The sequence below is a fragment of the Lontra canadensis genome, unplaced genomic scaffold (genome assembly GCF_010015895.1).
Source record: "Lontra canadensis isolate GAN:19392208 unplaced genomic scaffold, GSC_riverotter_1.0 scaffold59, whole genome shotgun sequence".
Taxonomy (NCBI): domain Eukaryota; kingdom Metazoa; phylum Chordata; class Mammalia; order Carnivora; family Mustelidae; genus Lontra; species Lontra canadensis.
Genome location: NW_022631053.1, coordinates 8,172,779 through 8,198,696, shown reverse-complemented (window position 1 = coordinate 8,198,696; position 25,918 = coordinate 8,172,779). Strand labels below are relative to the sequence as shown.

The 25,918-nt window shown below is 33.5% G+C and overlaps 1 protein-coding gene across 2 annotated transcripts in view; it reads left to right on the top strand.

The window, feature by feature from the left end:
- ARID2 (AT-rich interaction domain 2) overlaps positions 1 to 25,918 on the top strand; it is a 158,130-nt gene that overhangs the window by 54,086 nt on the left and 78,126 nt on the right. For both annotated transcript variants that reach the window (XM_032876970.1, XM_032876971.1), the window contains one exon: positions 23,339 to 23,472. In XM_032876970.1, the coding sequence (XP_032732861.1) occupies positions 23,339 to 23,472 (134 nt within the window). The remainder of the gene's footprint in view (positions 1 to 23,338; positions 23,473 to 25,918) is intronic.

Sequence of the window (25,918 nt, the reverse complement as noted above, 5' to 3'; positions counted from 1 at the left end):
TCATTTGACTGTATTTTTACTGACTTTTGTTTTGATTGGTTCTTATGTCTGTTGCCTCCTGATTTTTCTTCTTGTCTTTTGATTGTATGCTGGATTGTACTTGAAAACCAATTATAGACATAATTCAAGACCTGAAATTATATTGGTTTTCTCCAGAATTTTTTGGTAGTTGCTTATGACAGGAATTAGGAATCTAGATCTTGGCCCAATAAATCTTTACTGCTTTCTCATTCATTGATGCCATTGGGCAACTTTAAGAAAATGAATATTCATATTTTTGAGACTTTCTGGTTCTCTGTAAGAGCATGGGTCTTAAATGGCCTTTGTTAACCATTTCTGGAGGTAAAATACCCATTTCAGATCTTATATTTCTTAAAACAAAGAAACAAAAATCCCACCCTCAAGTGTTTTCGTTGAAACTTCAGTTAAATAGCATTTTCTCATTAAATAATAATCTGTAATTCCCAGCTTAATATATCCTTTCATTATCTTATTTGAAAGAAGTCTAATGTATAAAATAATAATAGTAAAAAGTTGCACATGGGGGCACCTGGGTGGCTCAGTCCATTAAACGTCTGCCTTCGTTCGGCTTAGGTCATGATCCCAGGGTCTTGGGATCGAGCCCACATCAGGCTCCCTGCACAGAGGCGAGTTTGTGGTCTCCCTCTCAGGCCCTTCCCCCCTCCACTCGTGTTCTCTCTCACATGCTCTGATCTCTCTTTCTCAAGTAAATAAATTTTTTAAAAATTTAGCATATGTTCATTTTAGTGGTTTGTTTTTTCAAACCCTACTCTGATTTTGAGAAATTCTGAATTGAATTACTAATATGACTGTATGACAGTATGTACTCAGTTTTTCAGCATAGTCTTTCTAATGATTTAACAGTTCTCCAATAAATGTCTTTCATAGTTCATAACTACTTACAAGGATATGTTTGGATTTAGTTACTTTTTACTACTTTGAGGCAAAGTAATCAGTAGTTGATGCTATTTTTCTATCCAAAATGTAGTCTGTTTTTAAAAGATGAAAGTACATCCTCATTTGAATAACATAGACATATTTAGAATAACATATGGTAAATATTTGTCCTTCAAACTCTGAGAATTATACATATAAAAATCTAATCATCATTTCAAAGTTAGACACAATTATTCTTTACCAGTCAGTTTATAAATGAGTCTTATTTGGTAACTTTACTTGCAGTCAGTTGCTTGGAAATAAGTGTGAAGCTTCTGATAGAAATGTCATAATTCCTAGGCTGGCCTCCAATACTTATTAACTAGTTGTGGCAAAATTTCAGCTTCAAATAACATTCTTCCTAATGGAAAAAAGTATTTTAAGTCCTTTCTGCAGTTGCTAGCAAACACATCTCTTCCTCCCTTCATTCCTTTATGTTGTGTTTCTTTCCTTCCTCTTCCTTCCGCTCCTCTACCCCCCAACCTGGCCCCAAGCCTTCCTCCCTTCCTTCCTTCCATGCTTTGCTTTACCTTGCTTTGCTTTTTTGGATGCATTGGGAAAGAGATACTTCTAGGAAGCAGCATCTTATTAAACTTTGCATAAAAGAATGTATAGTCATTTTCTAGATGGTATAATTCGATTATGCTAGGACTTCTATTTCCATTGGAGGCAGGGCCTCTGGACTCTTGAGTCCCCATTTCCCTTGTTAAGGAAGAATGTTCATAAGTCAGATGTTCATTGGGAATTTCCCAATTTATTGGAAATTCTTAATGTTTACTTTTATAGTGGAATTGGATCAGTATTTCTCAGTGGAAACACTATTGGCATTTGGGATGGTACAAATCTTTGTGCCTTTGTAGTACATATAGCATTCCTGGCTCCTGCCTCCTAATTTTAACAATAATGTTCACATAGTCATTATGACAAACATAAATGGCTCCACACTTTTCCAGACTGTCTCTGGTATGGTATCACCCTGAATTAAGAATTACTGAATTAGATCAGCAACTTTCTTACAGTAGCTTTTTACTGCCTAACAGAATTTTAATTCTTAGATTTAGAAAGGTTAAGAATTTGGATATGTTTATTGCTTTTCAGCACTACATGCATATTCACCTTTGATTCTATTTGTTCTGATTCATTATATAATAATATATGTCAATAATCTATTTAAAATGTGCTGTTCTTAAGCCAGTAATTTTCAGACTGCTTAAAAGAACTGTTATGTGTTCTGCAAAAGTACCTTAAGCCACAGAGGAGATGGTATTGGGATAGGACAGGTGGGCAGAATTCTCTAGCAGGTGTAATTTTCCTTTGACTTGTTTACAAGCTGTGCTTTCAGACAAGAACTCTTTCTGTCAAAAATTATATCATTTTTTCTTCTCCTATAACAGGATTAGATGATTTAAAAAATGAAACATGGCTTATGACAAAATTGTTCAAAAGTTTTTTGACATATAATTTCTAAACTAGTAGATAGTATATAGAGTATTAATTATTCAGGGGAAAGTTAAATTATCTAAGAGGTCATTTGAACTAAAACATTGAATTTGAAGAGAATTGTTTGCATTGTACATAGGTCAGTCAGTCCTTCCTAAATCTATTTATTCATATTTGTTTTCATTGTAAACTTAATAATTTTATTAATTTATTAATTCAATATGTTGTCCATTGTAAACTTTAGTAAAACCATGGCGTCTGTTGGAATACCCAAGTCATGTAGATTAAGTTTTACATTATACTATCTTCTTTGTGGATCATACTTTCGTTGCACAAAAAGTGCAACAAAAAATTACCATCTATTTTTTCCCCTAAAAAAGAAATGGTAACTATTTTGGAAATTCAAAACTGTTACTCTTGGTGATTTTTACACTGTAATTAAAGGAATTCGTGCTAAGTGCTTAGATTTTGGAGGAATTCCTAATATGTGAGGCTTTTTGTTTTTTGTTAAGAGATAAATGTAATAGGGGCACCTGGGTGACTCTGTCTTTTGAGCATCTGCCTTTGGCTCATGTCATAATCTCAGGGTCCTGGGAACAAGCCCTGCATCTGGCTCCCTGCTCAGTGGGGAGTCTACTTGTTCCTCTCCCCTCTGCTCATGCTCTCTCTCACACTCTCTCTTAAATAAATAAAATATTTTTAAAAAGGAAGAAATGTAATAAAATGTAAACTATTTAGACAGTGGAATAATTGCTCTCAGTTAATTACAGATTAGAAAGGAGGAAAAGCAACTAAAGATTTACAGATTTTATGAGAATGTGTAGACCAATAAAATGAAGTAAGCTCTCAATGGTAATTTTTATTTCTAGGAAAATTAATTTCTAGAGCTATTTGGCTGATCATATAGCCTATGATTAATCTAGTGACTTTCTTTCTCACATACACACATGTGCACGCACACACAAGGATACTTTTAAGGGTCTACTAGTAGTACTGTGCTTTTAGTTTTGCAGGTTATTAATTTTTTTTTTTAATTATTGGGAAACACGAAGAAAACATCTTATAAAAATGACCTAGAATACAACTCTTGGCTCTTTCTCTATGTTTTATGCATTTCCTAATAAAGTTTGGAAGAATAGACTTAGGCACAGTTGAAGTGCAAGTTGCTGAAATAAGTCTAATGAGAGTACAGGTAGTTCAGCATACAAATAGTAAACTTGGATTCAGTGATTAAAAAATAGTCTTTAAGTCAAGTCTGATTGCCAGGACTAGTTGCAGCACCAGGGAGAGCTCCAGGTATACTCTTTGTTCTGATGGCTTTATCCTAATGGTTGGGTACATTTTTCCTGTGTACCTTAATTGGTTACACATGCAAGGTTCCCCTAAGGATAATAGGTTTTTCTTCTTTAGTTGGTCAGTTTTCACTGTCTTAGGTCAGTAAACAAAGTGCAGTTATTCAGTAATGAGATTAATTTAAATGTTATATGGTAGAACTGATTCTGAAAAGGAATTCCATAATATTCTGCCTACTTAGATATTATTTTGGTCTTGAATAATTATATTATTCATAATATAGCATGATAACTAATAATTTAGCATGATATATAATGAATAATTTAGTATGATAATATTTACCCCCTCTTCTCTTAGTTTCCAGGGGACTTTTTACCACAAGTCCCAATCTTTTTTCCCATTTCAGCCTAAAAGTTAGTTTCTTGGAATATTCTACTTCTGTCCTTTTTTTCCTTGGATTATTTTTTTATTCTATTGGGTTTTAAAACATGGAAGAGTTCTTAGATTATTTTAAAAACGAAAGTAAATATTATCTTCTGTAATGATTTAGGAATAAGTCCAGATATTTATAATGGGTGTATTTTAGTTTAGGGATATATTGCATCTTGTACATGGTTCATGTACCAGTATCAAAGTTCCATCTATAACCTTATCCTGAGAAGGATAATTTCTACCCACTGTATAGCTACCTCAAGTCTATTCTCATGCAATCACTGCTTTCTAGCTCACCACAACACTGCACTGCATTCTCTAGGTGACCCATTTCATTTGTAATAAACTCTCTGTTACCCTCAACTTTTCCTTTGAGCACTCTGTCCTGCTTTTTTCTTCATTGGTCTTCCTTTTCTTCCCTTCTACTCCTTTACCCCCCTCCCATCTTTGATACGTCCTAAGTAATTTTCTCTCTTCTCTTTTCCCTTCTTCTCATCCATTTCCTCTTTGCTTTCCTTGACTTTTTCTGCCCCCCCCTTTTTCCTTTCATATCCTTCCTGTTCCTCTTTCTGTCCCGTCTACTTCCTGTCTCCCCAAATGTTCTTCCTTCCAATTTAGACTAAAACGTTTCTTTCTCAGATAACACTGCTCTTACTTGGTACCTTCTAAAGAAATGGCAACATTCTTTTTTTCTAAAAAAGCTCTTTTAGTAATTTATTACGTAGCTTAAATTCCACAATTTGCACTGCTGCCTTCTATACTCTTTTTAGATATCCGTCTAATATATTAGAGAAATGAAATCTGGTATATATGATTTCTTTTTAAACTACTTTTCCTACCACTACCAAATTATCTATATCTTGTTTTCTCCTCACTCTAGACCTAGAAGGAATAATTTCTGTACCTGTACTCTCTTTTTTTCTGTCATAAAATAAAAGCAAGACATATTTACTATAGACAGTTTAGTAAGTACAAATAAATCAGTGTTTTTAAATAAAAATTTTTACTTCTAATTACTCTCAACATTTTATTGTATATGCTTTAAGACTTTGCATATATTTATTTATGAAATGCATACTTTAAATAAATAATATTGTCCATTGCATTTTCTCATTTTTTATTATAACATCTCAAATATTCTTTTTGTTATTAAGTATTCTTTTGCAACACCATTTTTATGGACAGCATGGAATTCTTTTCTTTTCTTTTCTTTTTTGACTGCATGGAATTCTTATGCCTAAAACTTAGTGTGCCAGTGCCCAATTGGATAGATTGTCTTTCATTCTTATAAATGGCAATGGACAACTTTGAATATATCTTTGAATACAGTTTTGAATAATATGTTTAGTTAAGGTAATTTGCTCGAGGAAAGATTTCTGAGGTCAAATGGTACACATATGTTTAATGCTCTTAATGAATATTGCTGAATTCCCCTTCAGAAAGGTTGTGCCGGTATGTATTTCCACAGTGTGTATGAGTTTCTGCTTACCCAAAACTTTGCCAAAATTGGGTGCTATAATTTTTAAACTCCTTTTACATTTCAATTTGCATTTCTTATGTCAAATATTTCTTTTTTTAAAAAAATTAATTTAATTGGGGTGCCTGAGTGGCTTAGTCGGTAAGCCTCTGACTCGAGCCCCACATCCGGCTCCCTGCTCGGCGGGAAGCCTGCTTCTCCCTCACCCACTCCCACCTACTTCCTTCCCTCTCTCGCTGTGTCTCTCTGTCAAATAAATAAAATCTTAAAAAAAAAATCATTTGCTCATTTAAAAAAATTATAATATTGGTAATATTCATAATTACTTGAAATATTTTAAGATCTAAGTGTGCATGTGTGTGTACATATATGCATGTATGAGAAGTATTTTTCCAAATTATTGCCAGTCACTTATTGTTGTGGTACTTTTTGCCTTATTAGAAGTTTTAAAATCGTCATGAGATAAACATTGCTTTTAATTTATGGGTGCTCCTTGTCATGCTGGGCGTTGCCTTTCCTGCTCTAATATAATACATATATTAACTTATATTTTCTTATGTGTTTTCTTTAATTTTTAAATTTACATTTAAATCTTTAACTCGTCTGGAAATTAGTCTGTATAGTATGAGGCAAAATTTTTAATTGTTTTTCAGTAGTGAATTTGTTATCTCCCCCAGTTACTTGAAAAGCTACCTTCTTATATTGGACAATGGTTTATCTCCTATTCCATTAATTTATCTCTTCATTCCATTTTTAATATGGTACCTTTTAATATATATGCTGTTTATAATTAGCCTTTTCATTGAAGAAGTAATCAAGAGCACTGTTTTAAAAAGAAGAAAATTCAAATAACATAAAGGGTGAGAAGGTTTCCACTATGAAGGTAACCACTATTACAGTCTTTATTTTATTCCAGAAATACTTTGTTCATATCCAAGTATATAGCTGATATCCTTTTCATTACATAGTGTATAACTCATTTTCACAGCTACATAGTAGCCCATTTTAAGAATTTAAAAGAATAGTTTCCTGTTGTTTCAACATGTGGGTTCTTTTTCAGTCTTTTGTTGTCACAAACTGTAGTAATATTGTACATCCTTATTCAATTCCTTGCCCGCATACATTCTAGAATATAGAGTAGGATAAATTTCTAGAAGTGGAATTATTGGGTTATAAACTATAATTATTTGCAAACAATATAAATCAGCCCTGTCTAATTTCTGAAGATAAGGAATTTGTAGGAAGTCAGAAAGAGTAAATCTCTCAACTCCTACTGCTACTATCTTAAATAACCCATTTTTTATTATCCCCTAAAAATTCAGAGTTCAATTTGGACAAAACTGATTTGTATGTCAGTGTTGTAGGTGACATGAAGTAGAGAGAAACCTTTTTTTCACCCTTTTTAGCAAGTTCAGTAAGGCCCATACTCTGCTGCTTATCACTTTGGGGAATTTCCCATTAGTAGCATTTTTAAATGCTGAGTATCAGCAAACAAACATTTCCTGCAGTCCTCATTTTTGGCTGCTTAATATCTAAATACAGCCCCTTTTCTTACACATACACTTGATTCAAACAATAAAAATCTAATAAATTGGAATGATTTCTCTTGTGTCTATGAATGTACTTATTATCCACTCTCCCAAGGAGAGACAACTCAATGTTTCCTAAGTTATTCCTTCTAGCTATAAGTTCAAGATCTCTTGGTGATATTCTCTAGACATCTGTGTTCTTCGGACTATGATAATATTCCTAAAAATGGAAAGTTGGGGGCAAACTGCCCAATATATAACCTAAGTGTAGTTAGATAGAAATACTCAAAAAGTAAATTTTTAATATGATAAAAGTGAAAAAATATATTTAAATTTTTATTTATTAACATATAAAAAGCCTTGGTGTTTTTTCAAAAGCATACTTATTAATTTTATTGTTTATTTGCCTCCCCTATAAGAATGTTAGTCTCATTTGGATAAGGTTATTTGTCTGCTTTGTTTACTTAGTATTCCAGGCATCCAGAGCAGTGTAGTAAATGTAGTAAATGCTTAATAAATACTTGTTTAATGAATGATTGAATACTATTTTAATGAGAGCAGTAAATTCCAATTTTTTTGTTTAATAGTTTGTCATATATTGATTCAAAAGTCTGGTTTTTTTTTCCCAAGATTTTATTTATTTATTTGACAGAGATCACAAGTAGGCAGAGAGGCCGGCAGAGAGAGAGGAGGAAGCAGGCTCCCTGCTTAGGAGAGAACCCCATGTGGGGCTCGATCCCAGGACCCTGAGATCATGACCTGAGCTGAAGGCAGAGGCTTTAACCCCCTGAGCCACGCAGGTTCCCCCAAAAGTCTGTTTCTATATTCAGTTTATTTTGATACTTTTCCATAGTGGAAGAATTATACATGGATGAAAATAGAACAAATGCATCATTGTATACATTTAATAAAGCAATAAATTATGATCCTCCTTTTTAAAAAATTCCATGTCCATTATGCACTATTTTTTTTGTTGAAACTTATTTAACATTTTCCTTCTTGTTTCAAATCAGTTTTTCTTGCAAATTCTGGGACACTGTCACATTTTGACACATTTTATATAAGGATTTAAATCAATTACTGGCCAAGTAAGGATAGTGATACATGAGAATAAATCCAAGTCTCTCTGTATAGCCTCCAAAATCAGTGAAGATCAACAAGAACAACTAAAACTGTACAAAATCCATACCCTCAGCATAACTAGACTGAATGCTACAAACTTCAAGTTTCCTTTAATTGGAAAAATAAATATCAAATCCCAGCAGAGATATTTCCCCTGACACATGCATTTATGGAGAAAAAGGGCAGTTCTGAAAAAGTGGAGGAAACTAGGATTGCTCTAACATCACCATTAGGAGAAGAAACCACACCTTAAGCACAAGAGTCCTGGTAGATCAGAGCGCTGACTCTGCAGGTCTTTGGGCTTAATAATGTATGTGATTTGGGGTGGCAGTCTTTGGAAAATATTTTTGCTGGAGGAAAAAAGTTAAAGAGAAGAGAAAAGCACACTTTGGGTATTGGATAGTGAAGGAAAAAGAAGCAAAAAGGGGGGAGTATAAAGTCCTGCAAGATAAAATAGAAACCCCTTTCTCCAAATCAGAGGACGTACATATAACTTCCTTTCAACATCACAACTAGTGGGAAAAAAAAAAATTCATCCATTAAAGAAACCATACTTTGGTACACGAACAAAAGAAAGGCTCTTAAAATAGGAATCTTGTGAACCACGTCAAAGTCACAATAGGCAAAAGTCTCATAAATCTATGGAAAGCCACCGCTATAAGAAAACATAAGAATCAAAATCTCAGTGGATGAACACCCTTGCCTTCAAGAAAGAAAACAACCACCCGGTGGAAGAAAACTGTAACACAGCTTTCCAGACTGGCTGAAATACTCTTGAACAAACATTTACAGATAGAAATAACCAACTAGAACCATAAATTTAAAAACAAAGAAACAGAGGAGAAATCATCCTCTGCCCCCAAACTGTAAAATCACAAAAACACCTAGGAAGAAATAAGAGGAGAGTTGGTTGACCCCAAGAAAGAGGTGGAAGAAAAAGAAAAAAAAAATCATCTTAGAAATGACTTCTAAATTCCAAGATGCCCAAAAGGGAATGAACTCAACTGGAAATGTAATCAAGGGTATTGAAGAAAGTCAGAAAAATAATCATAAAAAGGAAAACGAATTAAAGAAGCAAAACAGGTAAAAGAGAAAGTGGTGGTAATGTGAGACAAAAAGAGATTCAACATATATGTATAATTGAGTTAGAAAAACTGAACAATAGGAACAAATAATATTTAAAACTATAATGTAAAAAAATTTTCCAGAAATAAAAGACCTGCATCTACACACTGAAAGGACCATAGAGTACTTGGGGAAGTTTATAGTACGTAGTCAATTTTGAGTCATATTTTATAAAAGTATTAGACTCTAAAGATAAACTTTGAGAACCTCCAGGTAAACAAACAAAACAGAACCACTAATAGGCCAAGATAATTAAACCGGCACACGCTACTTAACAGAAACCTACAAAGCGAAGTACCAGTGGAGCGGTGTCTTCAAGAAACTAAGGAAACGGGTAAACTGAACATTTTATGTAAAGCCAAGCTGCTCTTAAATGGGAAAGGTGTGTTCAGCACTGAAATTCGTTATCATTTCCTTACGTTTGACCAGGACTCTTAGAGCATTTAGTAGTACCGCTCTGATGAAACAGTGGAGGGTTCCTAACAGCATATAGCACACGACCATCCCAACACACTGGGTTGAGCTGCCAGAAATGACAATCAGGGATTCATTAAGAAATCTGGGAAAAAGAAAAAATAAGAAGGAAGGAAGAAAAATAAATAAATAAATCTTGGTCCTTAAATTGGTTTTACATATTTTTTTATCTTCTAGGAGTTTGTCACAGAACTTTAAAACCAACCATTTCCTTCCAAATATTTTTTTAAATAGTTACTGAGACATTCATAATTAGTACATTACATTTGATTGCAGACAAATTTATGGGAATTTTAACCTATAAGTCTCTAGAGTTAACGTGAAATTTAACATTAGTTGAGATAGCTCTTCAATTATATTTCGAAGTGTTGTAAATATGTAATGTATTTTTAGTTGAGGTAATCTCCAAAATACAAAGAAGTCCCAGTTACTTACAGTGAGTTTGAATTCATAAAATGTTGAAGATGTTTGATTTTTTTATAACAGGTTTATTAAATATATTTTTGTGGAAACAAACAAAAAAAAGCCAAGCTGTTTTTAAACATCAAGAATAAAAAAATATTTTAAACATGTATAACTCAACAGGATAGTACACACTTGAATATTTCTTGAGGAATCCACTAGTGGATGGGCTTTATCCAACTTAGAGTTGAGTAGGAAAACAGTTGCAGAAGAATCCATGGTTATTATTAAATATGTTATAATTGTAGATCTAAGATTAAAACGTAGATGACAACAAAGGTGAAAGAATAATATGTAAATCTTACATATTCTTACAGAGGATAAATAATGCCAACTCTAAAGGAGGAGGTAGGGGCGCCTGGGTGGCTCAGTGGGTTAAAGCCTCTGCCTTCGGCTCAGTTCATGATCCCAGGGTCCTGGGATTGAGCCCTGCATCAGGCTCTCTGCTCGGCAGGGAGCCTGCTTCCCTCTCTCTCTCTCTGCCTGCCTCTCTGCCTGCTTGTGATCTCTGTCAAATAAAATCTTAAAAAACAAAAAAAGAAAAGAAAAAAATGTAAAAAAAAAAAAAAAAAGGAGGAGGTAAAGAGGAAAGTAGGAAAAGCTTATTGATTGTTGTAAAGCAGTAGTTGGGAATGAGAAGATACTATTGAAAGTTGACATATACTAGGTGATAATAAGAAAATGAGATTAAGGCACTGTAAATGTATAAGTACATAGGTAACCAGTGGAACAAAAACAAGACCTTCCTAAATGCAGAAAAAGCAATTTAAAAACAAAATAACAAAGAAAATGAATATATGGGGCACCTGGGTGGCTCAGTGGGTTAAAGCCTCTGCCTTCGGCTCAGGTCATGTTCCCAGGGTCCTGGGATCGAGCCCCGCATTGGGCTTTTCTGCTCTACAGAGAGCCTGCTTCCTCCTCTCTCTCTCTCTCTCTCTCTCTCTCTCTGCCTGCCTCTCTGCCTACTTGTGATCTCTATCTGTCAAATAAATAAATAAATAAATCTTAAAAAAAAAAAAAGAATACATAAATCACCTTTATTCACTGCTTCAGCTGTAACCCGCAAGTTTTAGTTTCCTTTTTTTTTGTATAAATTTGGTTTTCATACTGAAAATACATTCATAGATAGTTAATAAAAATGGGTAAATAGTGTTTAAAATTAATAAAATCAAGAATGTGGAAGAATAAACCTAAAGTGGTTTATTCTCTCACAAAAAGAAGCAAATGAAACTATGTTTCAAATGATACTGGTCTAAAGTCAAAAGGAACTATAATTATTTTGAATTCTAGGTTTGTTTGCTATAGGGCTGAGCAAATGTGCAATTTTAGTGGGAAAAACATTATCTAGATTTTTCACTATCAGAGAAGAAAGTTAAAAATATGAAAGGGGAAAACTGTGGTGTTGAATTGACAATAGAGGTATAAATATGATCTTATCCTTTTATAGAGATACAAAAATGGATTTATACATACTAATAATTATACTAAAAGGGCCTGGAAGAAAGATACCTCTATAAGCAGTGAGCATAGCTAGTCTTTAGGTATTGGGTTCTAAATATCATTCCTCATTAAAAAGAAGCAGTGTTCCTTGGAGAAAAGAGTGATGCTAGTGTGGAAGCAGGGAAAATGCAAGATAAGCCTGTTATATCTTATTCTACAAAGCAAGAAACTGCTCAAAAAATGATAGGGCTACATCAAAAGATAGAGGAGGTGGCTTGAAAGGGCTCCCATTGGCCAAAGCTGGAACACTTTGAACATTAGAATAAATAATGATAGGAATATAATATTTTTGAAATAATCCATGATGTTATAAGTAACTGAATAAATGGGAGAAGATGGGAAGAGCTCACTTACAGTAGAATGAATGCCAGCTAATAAATGTGGAAGGAATAATGGAGTTAAGGAAAAATCACCATTACAGTAATAATCAGATTCAGGCAAGAATCCTCAATGGTTGCTAAAACTCATGGGTAAAAGTTTGGTAAGGAACAGGTTATTTACATAACTTCAAAGTGTTCTCCCATAAGTTACTTATTAATTTCCAAAAGGAAAAAAGTAACTTCCTAGTGATTTAACCTAATAATTCCAATCTTACAAAGTAATCAAAGTTAACAGTATGATCAGTGGGACATAATATACCTCCTTATAATATACACTAGGATATGCATTCATTTCTGTGGTATTCCTGCCAAAGGTGCATTCTCTGTATCTAATTTCATTATAAAGAAACCTCAGACAAGGCTAAATTGATGGACTTTCTACAGAGTAACCACCCTCTACTCTTGAAAAATGTCAAGCTTGTTAAAAATAAGGAACAGTAACTTAATTTTAAATGGTTCAGGAAAAACTCTGGGGGTGGGGAGGGTTGCAGTGCTGTGGGTGTGTACATGTGTGGGCAGAGGGAGGAGGAGACAATGAGAAAATGAGAATATGATAAAGCAACTAAACAACATGTAAACAATTGGTACATCAGGATTGAGGATATGAGTTCTTTGAAGTATTTTTATGACTGTTAAGTATAGAATTATATCAATATAAAAGTTGTCTTAAAGGGTTCAAAGCCCACAGAATTTGGTGGAGGGTTTTTTTTTTTTTTTTAACAGTTTTGGAAAATTCCTTTTCCTACGGCAGTGTAAATATGAAAGTTTTAATGTATGATACATGCACAATATTTTCAACAAGATCATATCATGGAAGGAAATTCACTTTTAAAAAACATCCTTTTGGGGCACCTGGGCAGCTCAGTTGGTTAAGCATCCAACTCTTGGTGTTGGCTCAGGTCATGATCTGAGGGTTGTGGGACCAAGCCCCGTGGCAGGCTCCCCAGTCAGCTGGGAGCCTGCTTGAGATTCTTCCCCTCTGTCCTTCTCCCTGCATGCACACACACTCTCTCAAATAAGTAAAATCTTGAAAAATAAAATAAAAAATAAAAGGCATCCTTTTTAAGAAAATGTTCTCTCCACAGAATGAATTTCTTTTTTAAAGTATTTACTTTATATTGATTGTTTTTGTTGTTGTTGTTGTTGTTGTTGTTGTTTTTTACTTTAAAGGGTTGATAAGGTGTCTTTTTTGTTTTGTTTTGTTTTGTTTTTTTAAATTAGCTATTAGGTAAGATAACTGCTCATCACCTAATGCTGTCATGAGAAAATCAGCAAATTTGGGACTTTTTAAAAAGTGAAGTGTGTAACTCTCAAAATTGGCAGCATTTTTAATTACTTTTGACTAGGATATCCATTTGACCTCTCTGGTACAAAATATTTTTCTTACCACTTCACATCTCATTATGAAATACGTTTGAAGATTTTTCTGTGTTTCAAAGACCTTGTTTTTATATAATTGACCCCATTGACATCATCCTGAAGCATTTTTGGCACTTCTGACTTCCAGCTTCTTTGCTGCATTATCCTGCCGGTAAATGATGCAATAAATGCTTTTTACAGGTCTTTTAATCTTCCTTTTTTCCCTTCCTTCTGCCTGCTTTCTCTTTCATCTTCCTTAGCTCCCTTCCCCCTGCTTCTACTTCCCTTTCCCAGTTAAAGCAGCTGCTTCTTCATTTTGGTTTTAAGTAGAATTAACATGTTTTCCTGAAATTCTTTTTTTCTAAAATCATTTGCTTTTGAGAATATATCCTCTCTGGTACAGCTTTCCTTTAATGACTCACCAAAAAGTAGTTCTTTGCAAATTTCATTTTTGAAAGAGAATCTAGGAAATACTTATAAGCTCAGATATGTTAGAAACATCTGTACTTGAATTCAGCTATATAGAAAACCTCCCACGCAATATAATTTGCTCTAATCCTTGTTTTTTCAACTCCTCAGTAGTGTTTTCTTACCATTTCCCAACAGTATTTGTTTTGTTGACATATTTTCCATGTATTAATTTAGCCTTTTTTATCATGAGAAAATGAAGATATGTTTCCCCAGTGATAGTGGATTTGGCCCATTGAAGGGCTCTTATAAATATTTATCAGTACACTTGCTTGAAATAATATTTATTTTTTAATTTTAAAAAGTTTTGGTTAGATTTTAAAAAGTATTAAAAAGGATTTGGTTTTTCAATGACTTGAAAAATATTACTTAGAAAAATGTAGAAGCTTGTCTTCAAATTTTGGAGTTTTAACCATCTTGGAAATCATCAGTAACATAAAAAGTACAATATTAACCTAGGACAAGTTTCATAATCAATGTTAATCCACATTAAGGTATTTTATTTTTTGATAATTTAGAAATTTTTTGGTCTACTTCTTTTATATCTATCTGATCACATTGCCATTGTTTTATAATGGAAGTATCAGCTTTGCTTTTTTCTTGTTTTATTTTGCTGTATTATTCAGATTGTGGGTTCTTTGAAGAAATCTATTTAATCTCTTTTGTGAGAAATAGTTTAATTAAAATTAGATAATATTGTCTTTAAATTCCCTAAACCTTGACATACATAGACATTATTAGTACCTAAGGATTAAGGCTCCAGTGGTCAAAGGGTATTAAATTAATAGGAATTCCACTCTTAGCTCCTCTACATTGGTTAACATCAGATGAGTAACATATGGACTGTCAGTGAGGAAGGAAGGAGGTAGTGTGGATCCATAAATTAAATATCTTTCCCTATTGGAATATTTTCTTTGTGTGCCCCATTTTGAAGGGTACTCTTCTACAGAAGCAAGTATCCTGGATCAAGTTGAGGTATAATATTCTGAGAAAGACTGTATTGAGAAAGGAGGTAGATAGGGAATTCTTTGTTGTATATGGTACAACCAGAGGGGCCATAGGACAGATCCAAAAATAGCAGTATTCTAGAATTCTTCATTGATTTTTTTTAATGAAGCATTGGTGCTTAATTTTATTAAATAAACTAGGCATCCTTTGTTTAGATAATATTTTTTCTTGATCTGTGAGTTTGGTGTTATAAAATTTTTAATATTGAACTATTACTGGATTTCTGTAACAAAATCTTATCTTGCTTTTTTGCTTGATCTTTATGTACCATTTATAAATGTAGTCTTTTTTTTTTTTTACCTGTAGTTTTTATAAAGTTTGTCAGATTTTGCTAGATTACAGTTTTCAAGGAGCTTCTAATCATTTTCTGTAATTGGAAACATTTTATATGGCAATGAAAATACTTGTTTTATTTGAAAGTTTGAAATAACAATACTTTTTTTCCAGTGTTTAAATTTTTTTAAAATTATGAACTAAATATAAAATAAATACGAAAAAGCTTAATATATGCAGGCTTATCTACACCCAAACAACAATAACAACAACAAAACTACTAATACCTTTGAAACTGCTTGTGTTTCTTTCTTTATTGCATTTCTTTTATTTTATTTTTTTATATATATATTTTTTTTAGATTTTATTTATTTATTTGACACACAGAGAGAGAAATCACAAGTAGTCAGAGAGGCAGGCAGAGAGAGAGGGGGAAGCAGGCTCTCCTCAGAGCAGAGAGCCTCACGCGGGACTCAATCCCAGGACCCTGAGATCATGACCTGAGCCGAAGGCAGAGGCCTAACCCACTGAGCCACCCAGGCGCCCTGCATTTCTCTTTTAAAGGATAAATCCTAACTTATTTTCTAAGTGCTAATTGTTATATGGCTTTTCTTTGTGGTTTTAGCACTCACTTATCTATTTCTAAATAATATATGTAAATTTTTTTGCTTGTTTATGATTTTTATATAAGTGGAATCATAATGTAATCTTTGGAAAATTTTTTTTTAACAATTTGTTGTTGGCCATTTGAATCAGTCCATGTTAGTTTCTAATTTTCACTGCTAATATTTAATTGCATGAACATGCCATGGTGTGCCTATTTATATTATTGTTAATGAATATTTGGGTTGTTTCCAGTTTTTACTGGGCTATATGCTTAAGAATGTAATTGGCTGCATTATAGGGTGATCTTTTTTTTCTCCTTTTCTCTATATATTATATACAGTAATACTTTTATTTCCGTATAGTGGTTTGGAAAGTAATTAGTCTGATTTTAATTATGCTGTTAAACACTTGGAAAAATGGGAAACACAGCTAAGAACATATTGTCCTTCATTTTAACAGTAAAAATTAACCCATTTTGTTCAGTCTTTCAGTATAAGCATCAGAGTACAGTTTTAATTCTTCCTACCTTCTACTTCTTTCTCTCCTAAAGTTCTTTTTCTTTCTACTACTTCTTCATCTTTTAAAGTTTTTAAACTTCTTATCAGGAAACTGTTTTTCAAATTATTTTAATGTTTCACATTTTTTATGTTCTCCTTTTGTAACCAATGGCATTTATATTCTTTCTTGTAATGTAATAGTTATGACTGAGTTTAATGTCTTAAGTAGTTTCTGTACATGTTGTCAGTCACCTGTATTGCTATTTAACCATTTCTTAATTTTGATTCTTCTATTCATTAGACTATAGTCAACCCTTGCACAACATGATTTGAGCTTCACAGGTTCACTTGTATGTGGATCTTTTGTACAGTACACTACTATAAATGTATTTTCTCTTATGATTTTCTTAATAGCATATTTTCTCTAGCTTATGATATTGTAAGAATACAATATATAACGTGTATATAAAATCTGTCAGTTTACTGTTTATGTTATGGGTGAGGCTTCAGGTCAACAGGCTATTAGTAATTAAGTTTTTGGGAATTCAGAAGTTAATATGCAGATTTTTGATTGTGTGGACATCAGTGCCCCTAACCCCTGTGTTGTTCATGGGTGAGTTGTACTTATTTGAGTAGTATTTTTTCCCCCACAGGGCTATATTGCTTTATTCTGAGTCTTTACATGTCAAAAAATGAATTTCTTTTGTCTTAATTGAGCAACATGGTTAGGTAGGGATTTCTTGTGAAATAAGTTTCCTCCTCAAAATTCTAATATTTGCTCATTATCTTCTAGCTACTAATTTTGAAGAGAAGTCAAAGTCTAGTCCAGCTGTTCCGTATAACGTTTGGGGAGTGGCAATGGTTCTGAAAACTTGTAGGAATCTTTATCTTTGAAGCTTAAATCTTTTATCAGGATATATCTGATTGTTTTTCCCTTTTCAGTAATTCTTGCCTGGTGACCCATGTACCCTGACACCCCAGCTCCAGAGAGCTCTTTGATATACACATTACATACTCTAGCTAAAGAAATTCTTTTATTATGAAAATGATTATCACTTCCATTCCATTTATTCAGTCTTTCCTTCAGGATCACTGCATGTGTTTTTTTGTTTTTTTGTTTTTGATTTATGTTTGCTCTCCTGTTTATATATATATATCTCATTTTTATCTACCAGTTTCATTAGTTCTTTTCTTTTCCATGTGGAACAGTTTCTGAAGCTTGCCTTCTTCATTACCCAGTTGATTTTCTGCATTGTCATTTTTGGGAGGACAATCCTAGGCAGAGAAATTTCATTATCTTTATAGTTTCCAAGCCACCACAATTTTTGTACCTGCTGTGTTTATAGAGCACATCAATAGAGATCCAGTTATCTGATAACACTTGATGACAGTCTTTCCATGCTGGTGCTTTTCATAGGAACCCACACTCCTGGTGTCTTTGTGTTCATTTTGACAAAGAAGCTATAAGGTGAAAATTATTTTTGGTTTTAAAATTTTTTAATTTGGGGACGCCTGGGTGGCTCAGCGGGGTAAGCCTCTGCCTTCGGCTCAGGTCATGATCCCAGTGTCCTGGGATTGAGCCCCGCATCAGGCTTACTGCTCCGCTGGGAACCTGCTTCCTCCTCTTTCTCTCTCTGCCTGCTTGTGATCTCTGTCTGTCAAATAAATAAATAAAATCTTTAAAAATAAAATAAAAAATTTTAATTTAAATTCAATTTAATTAACATATGGTGTATTATTAGTTTCAGAGGTAGAATTTGGTGATTTATCAGTTGCATCTAACACCCAGTGCTTATTATATCAAGTGCCCTTCTTAATGCCCATTACCCAGATACCCCATTCCTCCACCCACCTCCCCCTCCAGCAACCCTCAGTTTGTTCCCTGTGATTAAGAGTCTTTTATGGTTTGTCTCCCTCTCTGATTTCGTCTTATTTTTCCTTCTCTTCCCCGACAGTCCTCTGTTTTGTTTCTTAAATTCCACGTATCAGTGAGATCGTATGATAATTGTCTTTCTCTGATTGAGTTATTTCACTTAACCATAGTACCCTCTAGTTCCATGCACATCATCGCAAATGGCAAAATTTCATTCTTTTTGATGGCTGAGTAAAATTCCATTGTACATACATACCACATCTTCTTTATCCATTCATCTGTCAGTGGACATTTGGGCTCTTTCCATATTTTGGCTATTGTGGACATTGCTGCTATAAATATTGGGGCACATGTGCCCTGTAAGGTGAAATTTATAAAGGACTTTACCTCCCTGCACAACCACTGAGTTCAACTCGACTTTCTGTATGTTCTTTTTTCAAATAATTGACACTCTCTGGATCTCATTATCAGACGCACCCTCACTTTCCATTCAACCTTTAGTGGTTGAAGGAAATCCAATTAGCAATAATCCAAGCCTCGGATAAACCTCATTGGCTACAATACTGCCACTGCGCAAAACTGGTTGAAAGAAATCCAAATTGAACTTTCCTGTATGTTTTCTGGCCTAGGATCTCCTTCACTAGATCACATTACTCTCTCAAGAAGTGTTTTGCAACTTAGTCTTGTAGATCCTTGAAGTTGCTTTTCATGGATCAGAAATTCTATAAGTTTTTAACTTACAAATAATGCTGTATTCCTCTATTTTTATCCTTTAAAGGTCATTACAATCAGATTTAAGGGAAGAGATGAATATGGGTCCTTGAACTGTCATCTTTAACTAAAAACAGTTCAAAAAGTTGTTATATAGAAGTGTTCCAATCATTACATTTGATTTTTTTTCCCTCGATCCAAGAATAATCAAGAGTTTTCTTGAGTGTTGTTGTTGTTAATGTCATTTTTAATTTCCAAGAATTCTACCAGAATATTTACAGTTGAAATTATATGATATCTGGGAATTACTTTAATCTGAGAGAGGATTGTGAAGATAAATTGCATATGGGTTTGGAATTTTATATCATGAAAGTTATTTTTAATTATCCAAGAGTTTAATTTCTTTGAGTTACATTGTGGTTAGAGAATGTGCCTATATAATGTTTAATCTTAAATTTATTATGGTGTTCTGTGTGAATTGATATATGATCAGTTTTGTAATTTCCATGGAGTTTTGAAAAGAAAATCATTGTATGTCTAGTAAATCAATCTTATTGGTGATTATACTCAAATTTTCTACAGCCTAATTTTTTTGTTTACTTGGTCTGTCAGATATTGTAAGAGGTTTAATTTTCCCATATTCATAATAATACTGCCCATATTATTTGATGCTATTTTTAAATGAACTCTTAATCCATCCCTCTGTATTATATTTCTATCAGTCACATTTATTAAGTTTTTAATTAAACCGTACCATTTAAAATAATTTCTATATTATATGCCAACTTTTCACATTTGCCTTCCTCTAAGTCTGTAACCTGTGACAGAGAATCTACTGTAAAGTAAATTAAGGCCAAGTTGAAGAAAAAGAAGATAAAACTCATCCCACCTGAATCTCTTCCTGTCTCGATTCCAGTATTTTACCAGTCTTGAGTTAAATATGTAATGTATGAGGCAGATTACTGTAAGAGCTCAGTAAATACTTGCTTGATTAATATATTAACTATTCAATGTGGTGTCATTGACTTTGATAAGAGTGAAATATAGTCTAGCATTTATAATTTAATGAGTGAACACAGAATATCTCTCAGTGTATAAGCTCAAGGTGATGATGGAGAATTATATTGGAAAACTTAGACTTTGAAATGTAACTCTGTATTTTAGCTGCTCTTATCTGTTACTACTTTTTAGTTTTTAGAAGTATATAACTCCGTGAAAAGCCAAATACTTTGTACTTGTTTATTGAGAAAGACAAGAGATCAAAACTGTGTGCCAAAACCTTAGTTGAACAGAGAAGTGTTGGGTCTCAGTTGGAAATATTTAATCATTACAGAACAAATACTGGTCCTCAAGCCAGGAACATAAAAATTTCAAAAATCATAATATTTGGGGTGCCTGGGTGGCTCAGTGGGTTAAAGCCTCTGCCTTCAGCTCAGGTCATGATCCCAGGGTCCTGGGATCGAGCCCCGCATCGGGCTCTCTGCTCAGCTGGGAGCCAATTTCCCCCTCTCTCTGTCTCTGCCTGCCTCTCTGCCCTCTTGTGATCTCTCTCTGTCAAATAAATAAATAAAATCTTTAAAAAAAAATAAAAATAAAAAAAAATCATAATATTTTGCCTACACCACAGATTTTAGGGGAGTGAAATTAAGAACCTGTTTAGAGGAATAGGAGTAGAACATGTCAAGGAGTCAGAGGTCATTTTTTAATAGTTTCAGAAAAATTGAATTATAAAAGGTTGCATATGTATAATACACTGTTATGAGTATATAGTGCTTGTGTTGTTATCAAGCTCTGTATTGCTTGGACTCCATTTTGGGTATTTGGGAAGGAAAAATCATATTTATGGTCCTTCTTTACTAGTAATATTGTTTTCTTTCCCAACTGTAATAAAAAACATAAATTTTAAATCTTCTGTGCTCAGTTATGACTAACAAATTTATAGAAAGAACCTTAAAAATATTGTCATCAAAGATTTTTATTTTAAAATTCTTTATCTTCATTGTTGTTTTGATTCTATTTTGATAAATATTATTTAATAAAGATTATTTATCTGTAGTTTTCTAACCATTCCAATTCCAAAAGACTGTACTCTCTAAATACCTCTGTCAATACTATTTCCTGAGTGATGTAGATAATCCCTCATTTGCAGAAAATATGTCACATAATTTATGAGCAGCTGTTTGTGTCTGTATTTATATATACACTTCTTTTTATGATATCTGCATTAGAAACCCAAAAAAAGTAGACTTGATTTCTTTACCTATTTAAGTCCATTGTCAGTCTATCCTGGAGAGAGATGGCTTCTTTTTAATCATCCTTTTGTTTTATGTTTTTAGACTATAAGTCTATCTGCTGGGTGACATCCCCAGGATCAGGGTGAAATATATTCTCTCCTCAGTGCTCAAGGGTATACCTGCACATATGTGTCTGCTTTAGTATGCTGTATCTCCAACACTAAAGAAAAGTGTTGGATTCATTAGCTATCAAACTGCCAGCTAGGAAAGAGTTCCTTGCTCAAATTGAATTTATATGGAGAACTTAGAAGGAGGGGAAAGGGACAGTTCAGTTCCTTTCCAGGCTCAAAGATGTGAATTATTGTGCCTTGTAAAGCTGAAAAGGGAAAATAAGGAATGGTAACGATTTTCAATGTCATTAGTTTTTATATTTGTAAAATTGTAGTTTGCATTGATCCCACCTTGAAAGTTAAGATTTGGTACTCAGAATAAAACTTCCAAAATCATTGTATTTCTTCATTGATAATCCCCCTTTCTCATTTCAGCTGTCTATAACTAAAATGCAAAGGGGTGGGTAGCTGTAGGACTTTGAAAATAGCTACTAATGGATTTAGTACCTGCTTGGATCAGGACTGGTAAAAGGGTTGATCTGTAAAATAATCACATCTAGAACTATTCTATGGCAAATATAAGTCATTGTATTAATCAGTTCAACTTCTGATTTGTGAAGTGCAGTAACAAGTTTGTTAGCTACAGTGTTGTACTTCATAGGGGTTTGACCAGTTGTTTCACTATTTTAAAAGTTTATCTGGGAATCTTATTTTAAACTGGTAGGTGATGATAGATTGAGAATTTAGAAACTTCATTGTAATTGATGTCTTGAGGATTAACCGGGGCACCTGCGTGGCTCAGTCATTTGACTGTCCCAGCTCTTGGTTTTGGCTCAGGTCATGTCATCATGGGTGGTGGAATCCAGCCAGCCTGGCAGGAGGGGTTGGGAGGAGGTCTGGGCTGAACGGGGAGTCTGCTTGTAGATTCTCTCGCTCTATCCCTCCCCGTACTCACACTCCTCTCTCTCTCTCTCTCTCTCTCAAATAAATAAATATTTAAAAAGAAGAGAGAGAGCATTAGGGGCACCTGGGTGGCTCAGTTGCTTAAGCGTCTGCCTTGGGCTTCAGTCGTGGGAGTGGGATCGTGGGATCGAGCCTACCTCAGGCTTCCTGCTCAGCAGGGAGTTTGCTTCTCCCTCTGCACCTCCTCCTCCCCGCTCATACATGCACTCTCTCACCATCTCCTTCTCTCTCTGAAATAAATAAAATTTTTAAAAAGTAAAATTTGAAATTTAAAAAGAGGATTAATCATTTCTAGTAGTGGTAATACAGTAGGGGATATAGGAACTATCTTATAAATTAGTTAAAATATATTAGGCTATCACTTTTGGATGGGAGTTTATTTAGAATGAGCATACCATTTCCAATGTCTGTCCAGAGAAAATATTCAAATAAGCGCACAGATTACGTTTATTGCTGTTACATCATTTGTAATAGCAAAAAGCAAAACTTGAAAGTAGTTATACACTAGAGATCTAGTTAAATTATGATGTATGAATAGGATCAAATATTATGCAGCTGTTAAGAAAAACAAGCAGTACTAATGTACTTACATACTTAGGTCTATAAAATATATCATTAAATAAAATTAGGCACAGAAAATAGAGTATTCCAGTATGCATGTGAACCTGATGAGTGAAACTAGGGGTTGAGGATGGACCTAGGGTTAGAGAATCTTCTCATTTTCACTTGGCTTTTAAATGACTTCATATAATTTTTTTAATCAATAAATCAAATGTTCTCCCATTCATGTACATGTATTTGTCTTTGATATTTGGGTAATGGTGTGGTCTTTCTGAAAATATAAGAACACTTAGAAGCATTGCATTGAGTTTGTCTGCAGTACCACTGTTGAAGTGACTGTTTCCCTAATATGAGGCTTGTGGTATCTTAACTCTTTTTTAAATTTAGGGGCTCTGGGGAAGGAAAACAGATACATGTGGTAAGAGTTAAAAAATAAGATGTAAATCTGTTTGTAAAACTCAGCTGTGTTGTTTTTCTGTTTCAGTTACCTAGAAAAGTACGAGAAAGTTCATCATTTTGGGGAGGATGATGATGAGGTACCACCAGGCAATCCAAAGCCACAGCTTCCTATTGGTGCAATTCCATCTTCCTACAATTACCAGCAACACAGTGTGTCAGGTAAGTATCATTGGAGATTGTCCAGCTTTGAATTAGGAAAATAGACATCATCCAGTGAATTAATCCTTTACTTTGCACATGCAACTTTCAAAGATCAACACCTAATTGGTGTCAGTGCTCTTTCTGAATAGACTTTATAAGATTTTTAGTCGTAGGAATTTTCAGAGTTACAAATATCTGTACTTTCAAGTGAAGTTTTTTCCTTATTTTTTTAACTAATGATCAGTTTAATTTGAATAGTCACTAAAATGAGAAGAGGGAGGTTGAATAGGGTTAGGGAGGTCAAGACTACTTAGCATCTACTGGATTTTCTACAATTACTGGAACTTCCAGCATCAGAATTCCACAGAAATGTTTCTATTTGAGTATTTATTCCTAAGGTACCACAGATAAGATTTTTCTTTTTCATTTAAATCATTCTTATAATAGTTGCAGAGGAATCTGCAGCTAAAAAGATCAGGACTCGAAAATGATTAGGTTGAGAGTTTAATAAAAAGGTTATTGAGGCAGAGTCAATAGGGGTTCCTCTGTTTAGTAGCTTTGAGTGTTGGGACTGTGTTGTCTAGGAAGGGAACTCTGAAGAGACAAGCATCTCTTTTCTTCAGTCACCAACATTTGGCCTAAAAAAGAAGAGATACATCTTTTTTAAGGGTATTTTCTTGATAAAATTTACAATTTTTTAAATATCTATTATTCTTTATTGGTGGTAGTCCCAGTCTCTTACAGATAATCTGTCACTAGATTTAAGCTTTCTCATTGTGTCAGTATCACTAATTTTATTATCCATTATCTATTTTCAAAGTTTCTTTCATGTTGTATTTGACTCCATATTTCTTTCCCAGTCTGTAATAATTAAAGAAACAGAATCTCCTAGAATCTGATCATTACTAGAAGAGTCTTCATCATCTGATGCTGTTGTATAATGGAGTGGAAGTTGGTGGCAATGAGTACAAACCAAACCTCACTTTGTTTTTAATGAGTAGTTAATTACCTCAAGAACCAAGATTAAAGGAGAACATTCTAAGTCACCATGTAAAAATCTTGCTAATAGTTTAAGCTGATAAAATAAAATGGGGTGACTTATTAGGTGATATACTCTCTGTTTCTAGAAAGGGCTAATGACCATTACTGAATTCAAGGATGTTATACAGGGTATTCCTGCATTGAATGAGACATTATACTAATGATCTTTAAGACCATTTTCAACTTTATATAACTGTGTTTTATGTATATTACAGTAATAACAGAACTGTTCATTTTTTTAGCTTAATACAGTTTGGTGTCTGCTATTACAACTCCCTAAGCTGACCCATTTCTACTTTTGATCTTGTTTAGAATGAAATTTTTTCTGTATATTTTTTTCTTTTCTTTCTTCCCCTAATTAAACTGATTACCTCAAGAGAAAAAGATGTGAAATAATCCTGGTATTTCAGAAGCCTAATGAAAGTCATTGATAGAGTGATTATTACAAGTTAAGGGAATGACAGAATTGCTTAACTTGGTGTTAGAATAACTCCTTTCTGATATACTGTCATATATGTGCCTTTTTTTTAAAAGGAGAATCTGAGCAGTTACACAACATGTAGCATGTTTAACAAAATCAGGATTGGGGGCTAATGAAAGGAAAGAAAGAAGGAATTGCTGGGGAACATCAGACTATAATATATCTAATTCACACTGAAAAGAGGTAGTTTTTTAGAGCAGCATTTATGAATTTGAAGGTGCTTTTTTAAGGAAGAGGCATAACAACATTATGACAGTGTTTGAAAATTAATGTGATTATCAATATACAAAACAAATCCTTTATTAAGATGCTTTTCAGTTGTCATTAAGGTAAATAGAGTAAGCTTCATACCTTTCAATGTGTGTGTGTCTGTGTATTTTAAATAAACACCAAATTAGACTTATAGTGGTAGATTAGGAGCCTTCAGGAAATTTTAATTAGAACCTATAGAAGATTTGTGACTACATCTTCGGTCATAGTGTCTTATTGCTCTCTTTGTAGGTTTGGACATATGTATTTGGATCAGTATATTTATCTAGAGATATTAAGAAAAACTATTTTAAAATAATATTTTGAAATAATCATTTTCAATTGACAGTAGCTCTAGGACATTTGGCATGGAGTGCAGTTTTAGTTGATGTAATATTGTACATTGATAGAATATGGGGCCAGATTTTTCCTTAAAGAAACTTACTCCGGCTTTAAGTGGCAAAAAAATATTGAGTAGATTTTGCCTGGAGTTTTAGGATTATTAAACACTAGCATCAATATATGACAGTTTTGTCATTTATTTGCATAGTTTTTCATACTTTTCCTTACCACAGATACCTAATCCTTTCTTTGCTTTCCTTCTTTCCCTATTTTGTTGTTATTGGTATTCATTTGGATACAGTCAGTTCTGCAGAATTAGAGGGAGATTATTAAGTAATTTTTTGTTCATCT